This window comes from Penaeus vannamei, chromosome 8, assembly GCF_042767895.1.
Source record: "Penaeus vannamei isolate JL-2024 chromosome 8, ASM4276789v1, whole genome shotgun sequence".
NCBI lineage: Eukaryota > Metazoa > Arthropoda > Malacostraca > Decapoda > Penaeidae > Penaeus > Penaeus vannamei.
In genome coordinates, this window is record NC_091556.1 from 45,918,776 (window position 1) to 45,924,237 (window position 5,462).

Here is a 5,462-nt window from a genome sequence, read left to right on the forward strand (position 1 = left end):
TATGTATGTATGTATGTATGCTTACGTGTGTGTTTGTGTGGATATACAAATACCATACACATACACAAGCACACACATACAAACGCACACATACAACCAATTTGGCATTTTCACCCCCCTAACCTTGCCACTCCCCCCCCCCCCTTCCCTCAACCAGCCTTTTGAATGGGCATGACCTTGACCTTGACCTTGGCGGGGCACACGACAGGCATCTCGGGGGGTGGGGGTGGGGGGTGGGGGGTGAGGTCACTAATGGTTTGGACATGTGCGTGTGTGCTTTTAAGGCAAAAGGAAAAGTGCTTTTGGAGGATGCTCTTTTTTCTTGTTTATTTTTACTTTTTCTGTTCGTTTCCTGTTTTGGTATAAGTATTTTTGTCTTTGTTTTTCCATGCCTTAATTTGCTTTTCTTCTCTTTTCTTTCTTTTTCTCCTTTTTCATTTTAAGTCTAGGTTAGTTTGTCTCTTTTTTCTCTTTGAATATAGATTTTTTTCCTCTTTTTTATTTGACATTCACTTACTTATTCATTCGTTTAACATTTTTAAAGCAAATATGAATTCCATTCACATATCCCCTTTTTGGCGCGAAAATTCCCCCCCGAGCGTCAGTCGGCGACGATCCTCCGCGGAGACAAGGTGTGTGACGCTGCTCCTCCTTCCGATTTCTCCTCCCGATTTTAACTACTACGAAGACAAAGAAATAAAAAAAGGAAAGAGAAGAATGGATTACGGGTTTTTCGGATTAGTGAAAGAGGCGGAAGGAGAAGGCGAGGTTAGGCTAGCTTTCTGAAATGTTTTCATTGTTTATTGTTTTGTATATATATTTTTTCTCGATATTATTTCATTTATTCGCCGATTTTCAGGAGAGGCGGAAAGTTCGGTCAGAGAACTGAGACTTTGTAAATAAACTTTAATGCTAAGAAAATAAGAAAGAAAAAGAAAAAAAACGTTAGTTTTGTATTCCATGACTCACGTTTTGCTCCGCTTCCGTGCTCTCCCTAAACCATTATTTATGATTTTATATGTATTTTTTTCTCTCTTCACCCCCCTTTTTCTGTCGTTCTCTCTCTCTCTCTCTCTTTCTTTCCCCTCCTCTTCCTTTCTTTCTTTTTCTCTCTCTTTATCTCTCTCTCTGTCTGTCTGTCTGTCTCTCCCTCTCTCTCTCTCCCTCTCTCACTCTGTCTCTATCTCACCATCTCTCTCTCTCTCTCTCTCTCTCTCTCTCTCTCTCTCTCTCTCTCTCTCTCTCTCTCTCTCTCTCTCTCTCTCTCTCTCTCTCTCTCTCTCTCTTTCTCTCTCTCTCTCTCTCTCTCTCTCTCTCTCTCTCTCTCTCTCCCTCTCCCCCCCCCCCTGTGTCCTCGCCCACAGAAGCCGCCGGCCTCCGTGCCCTTCGAGCGGCGGGCGTCGGGCGGCAAGGAGAGGCCTCAGCCAGCAGGAGGAGCCGAACCGAAGGGCCAGGAAACCGCGTCGGGATGTCGGCCCAGAGAGACGCCCGAGGTAAGTCATTGATAAAACCCCTGTTTTTTCAGCAACTTTTCGAAAAACTTGACTTCAAAGGCAAAGAGCGAGCAAGAAAGAATTTCACAAGTTGAGGAGAATTTAATCTTACGATTTCGAACCAGTCTTGTTATAAGCAGCGCTGAGTACTTACTTGTATCCTTCCAGAGATTTGTAGGCCTATAATTCTTTGTATGTGTAAAAAATAAGAAAAATACTTGAAAGCTTCGAGTAATTTGTAGGCTTTCAACTCTTCAGTGTAACCACCCGGCGTGTGTAATAGGTAGAGATAAATATCACCAAAACTAACATGGGCCAACCATTGGGGCTTTCAGACCAGCCAGCAGAGAGAGCGAAAGGATCTGGTAAGCTCTCTGTACCTTTAGAAAACAAAGATTTTATTCATAACGTTTTTTTTAGCTTTTTTAACTATATCGAGAGATTTGTAGTAGGTTGGCATCGTTCTCACAGCTGATTCAACGGCCATTGTTGATCTTTTGCCTACCAGTGTTGTGCGCGTGCGCGAAAAAGCTTATTGTTTTTATCTTGTTGACCGTCCCTATTATCTTCCTTTCTCTCTCTTATTCTCCCTTCCTTTCTCTCTCTTATTCTCTCTTCCTTCCTCTCTCTTATTCTCTATTCCTTTCTCTCTCATTCTCTTTCTCTCTTCCATTATCTTCGTCCCTCTTCAGATAGAAAAGGAATTGGAAAAGAGATGGAAGGAGATGGAAGTAAACGTTACAATTAAAAAAGGTTACTTTTGTATCACATGCCCCTCATTTTGCTCCGCTTCATTGCTCTCCCTAAACATGCGTTGTGTTTGATTTAATCTCTCTCTCTTTTTCTCTCCGTCTCTCCGTCTCTCTCTCTCTCTCTCTCTCTCTCTCTCTCTCTCTCTCTCTCTCTCTCTCTCTCTCTCTCTCTCTCTCTCTCTCTCTCACTCACTCTCTCTGTCTCTATATCTCTCTCTTTCCTTCCCTCCCTTCCTCTCTCACTCACTCTCTCTCTCTCTCTCTCTTTCCTTCCCTCCCTTCCTCTCTTCCTCGCTTCCTCCACTCATACATGCAGTCTCTCTCTTACTCACACACTCTCCCTCCCTCCCTATTTCTCTCCCTCTCTCTCTCTCACTCACCCACTCTCGCTCACTCACTCTGTCTCTATCTCACCCCCTCTCTGTCTCTCTCCCTCCCCCCTCTCTCTGTATTTCTCTCTACTCTATGTCTCTCTCCCTTCCCATTCCTCCCGTCCCTCATCACCCACTCTCATTCTCTCCCTCTCCGTCCCTTCCTCCCTCCCATATCTTATCACTTCCACTCCCTGTTTCCTCGCCCACAGGAGCTGGCGGCCTCCGGGTCCTTCGAGTGGCGGGCGTGGGGCGGCGAGGAAGACCCGCAGCCAGCAGGAGGAGCTGAACCGAAGGGCCAGGAATCAGCGTCGGGATGGTGGCCCAGAGAGACACCGGAAGTACGTTTTTTTTCTCTGTTGTTCTCTCTCTCTCTTATTCTCCTTTTCTCTCTCTTATTTTCTCTTCCTTTCTCTCACTCTCTTATTCTCTCTCTCTCTCTCTCTCTTTCTCTTTCTCTTTCTCTGTCTCTCTCTTTCTCTTTCTCTGTCTCTTTCTCTCTCTCTCTCTCTCTCTGTCTCTGTCTCTCTCTCTCTCTCTCTCTCTCTCTCTCTCTCTCTCTCTCTCTCTCTCTCTCTCTCTCTGTCTCTCTCTTCTTCTCTCTCTCTCTCTCTCTCTTTCTCTTTCTTCTTCTTCTTTCTTTCTCTCTCTCTCTCTCTCTTCTCTCTCTCTCTCTCTCTCTCTCTCTCTCTCTCTCTCTCTCTCTCTCTCTCTCTCTCTCTCTCTCTCTCTCTCTTTCTCCTTCTCTCTCTCTCTTTCCTTTTTTTGTCTCTCTCTCCTATTTGCTCCATCTCTCTTTTCATTCCCGATCGGCTTACTGAAAGTAGAATAGGATAGTTTCTCTTTAACTTACTCCTTTGGATCAAAGAAGATGTGTATATAGCCTGGGTAACTATCTTATATATGTTTCGTGATCTCAGCATGTCTCTTGTTGATATATTGGTAGTTATGATGTTTTCGTGCGTCGTGGGACTCTGTTATAATTGGCAGAAGTACATCTATCGTTTGAAAAGACACAGTATATGGTAAAGGTTGACGACCGGACAGCAGCCGTCTGAGACTCCAGCCAACGATGCCGGAAAATCGGGATGGGGAGATTTCGCTTATAGCTGGTATTTTAAATGATAAAAGAGTGGAATAATAATAATAATAATAAAACGAGCCAAGAATCGCATTTCCTATGCTGAAGAAAATGGAACATAGAAAAGCCCGAGAACCCGCCACGGAAGACTCGGCGCTGCGTTGCGTGAGGGCCCGAGCGAAGGAACCCTGTCAGAAAGTTCCACAGTCGGAAGGATCACCGCGTGAACGAAGCACCTCCCTGACCCGTGGTCTCCGCCCGTGGGCCCCCTCCCGATCGCCACCGACTGCGTTTAAGCATGCAAGTGGGTGGGGGGGGGGTGAGAAGGCTGAATCGTGGCGAACAAGGACAAAGTATAGCAGCTGTAGCGCGATTATTGTTTCTCTTAAAATAAATTCAGTGTATAGCCGATATCGTGGCGTTGTTTTTAAGAGATCCTTTTCACCGGAAAGCTGGGAAAGAATTCGGAAACACACGTAGCAATGTTAGCAAAGGTTACGTTTGGAGCGAGCGACGAGGACGGGGGGGGGGGGGGCGTCAGGTTTTCCGTAGCAGCTTTCCTGCCATTCTCTAAACATTATGTGATACAGAAAACGGGTTTCAATAATAACATTGGACCATACACTATAGTAAACGGATGAATATTAGATTACAGTTACAGTGAGTAGGATCAAAGTCTGGTGATTACAAGTCTCTGTGTTACTTTCTTGCTCATCCCACGGCATAAAGCAATATGCAATAAATACATTACCAAGCCGGTGTAGTGAACTGCCCGCAGCTGTTCACTAGGGCGAGCCCGTTCTGACCTCAAGGGGGCTGGAAATATTGGATTTCCTCCTATTCCCAAAAATTACGTTAAAACATATTTCATTGAACTGCATTCATTATTACGCCAAGAAAGCAATAAAACAAGTATAAAATAATTGCAAGTACTAAAAAATGCATTAGATGTATAACCTTAGAAAATTCGAGTAAACCTGTAAACTTGATTTATCTAAAAAAATATACGACTCTTCCGAACAAGTGTCGTAGGGCTGAAGGTTTAAAGCCACTCTGTGGGACGGTGGCTCTCCTTCTGAGGGTGCCCAGCTCGAAGGCCAGCTGGAGTGACGCGCATCAGTTCAGACAGGGATGGATTCAGCAATGTTCATGTTTAATTTGTTTGTACATGAGAAAATATCCCATTATTGTTTTAAACTTTTCTTTTGCATCAGAACATCTGTAGCCATTACAAAATAACAAAAATAAGGCCTTTGGGGAAAAAATCGATGTGACGTCACCATCCACCGGCCGTCTTTTGTTTCCGTTTAGCAGACGAATTTCCGTAGATTTCCAGCCCTGATGAGGACTGTGACAGCACAACTGACACGTTTGCCAATAGATGGCTGCGCATGTGCAAGCATGGGTGATGCATGTATTTCTAACACAAATATGGTGTGTTTATAATAAAATAAACGGCATCGTATATTTCAAGGAATATCTCTTAAAACATGACATTGTCTCAAGATATAAGCATAGGCAAGACGTGTGCTACCATTAACTCTGTGTATCTTATTTATATTCATATATATATATACTGTAAAACAAATTAATTTGATCTCTCTCTCTCTCTCTCTCCCTCTCCTTCACAGCGTACAAATTAAACTTACTCTCTCTGTCCACAACAGCCGACAGAATCCCAGCCTCGTGAGCGCAGTCAGTCACAGCCTGCTTCTTCTGAAGAACAACAGACAGAAACTGAGGAATGGGAAACACCAGACGCAGA

General features: G+C 44.3%; 1 protein-coding gene across 2 annotated transcripts in view; it reads left to right on the top strand.

Moving 5' to 3' along the window:
• Positions 1–585: 585 nt before the first annotated feature.
• Positions 586–5,462, top strand: part of LOC113824033 (uncharacterized) — a 5,645-nt gene continuing 768 nt past the window's right edge. The window contains exons 1-4 of one of the 2 annotated variants that reach the window (XM_027376773.2): positions 586–768; positions 1,365–1,493; positions 2,829–2,957; positions 5,365–5,462. The exon at positions 5,365–5,462 is cut by the window's right edge and continues 768 nt beyond it. In XM_027376773.2, coding sequence (XP_027232574.2) covers positions 718–768; positions 1,365–1,493; positions 2,829–2,957; positions 5,365–5,462 — 407 coding nt within the window. In that variant the 5' untranslated portion in view covers positions 586–717. The remainder of the gene's footprint in view (positions 769–1,364; positions 1,494–2,828; positions 2,958–5,364) is intronic. The other variant, XM_027376774.2, reaches the window with a different exon arrangement.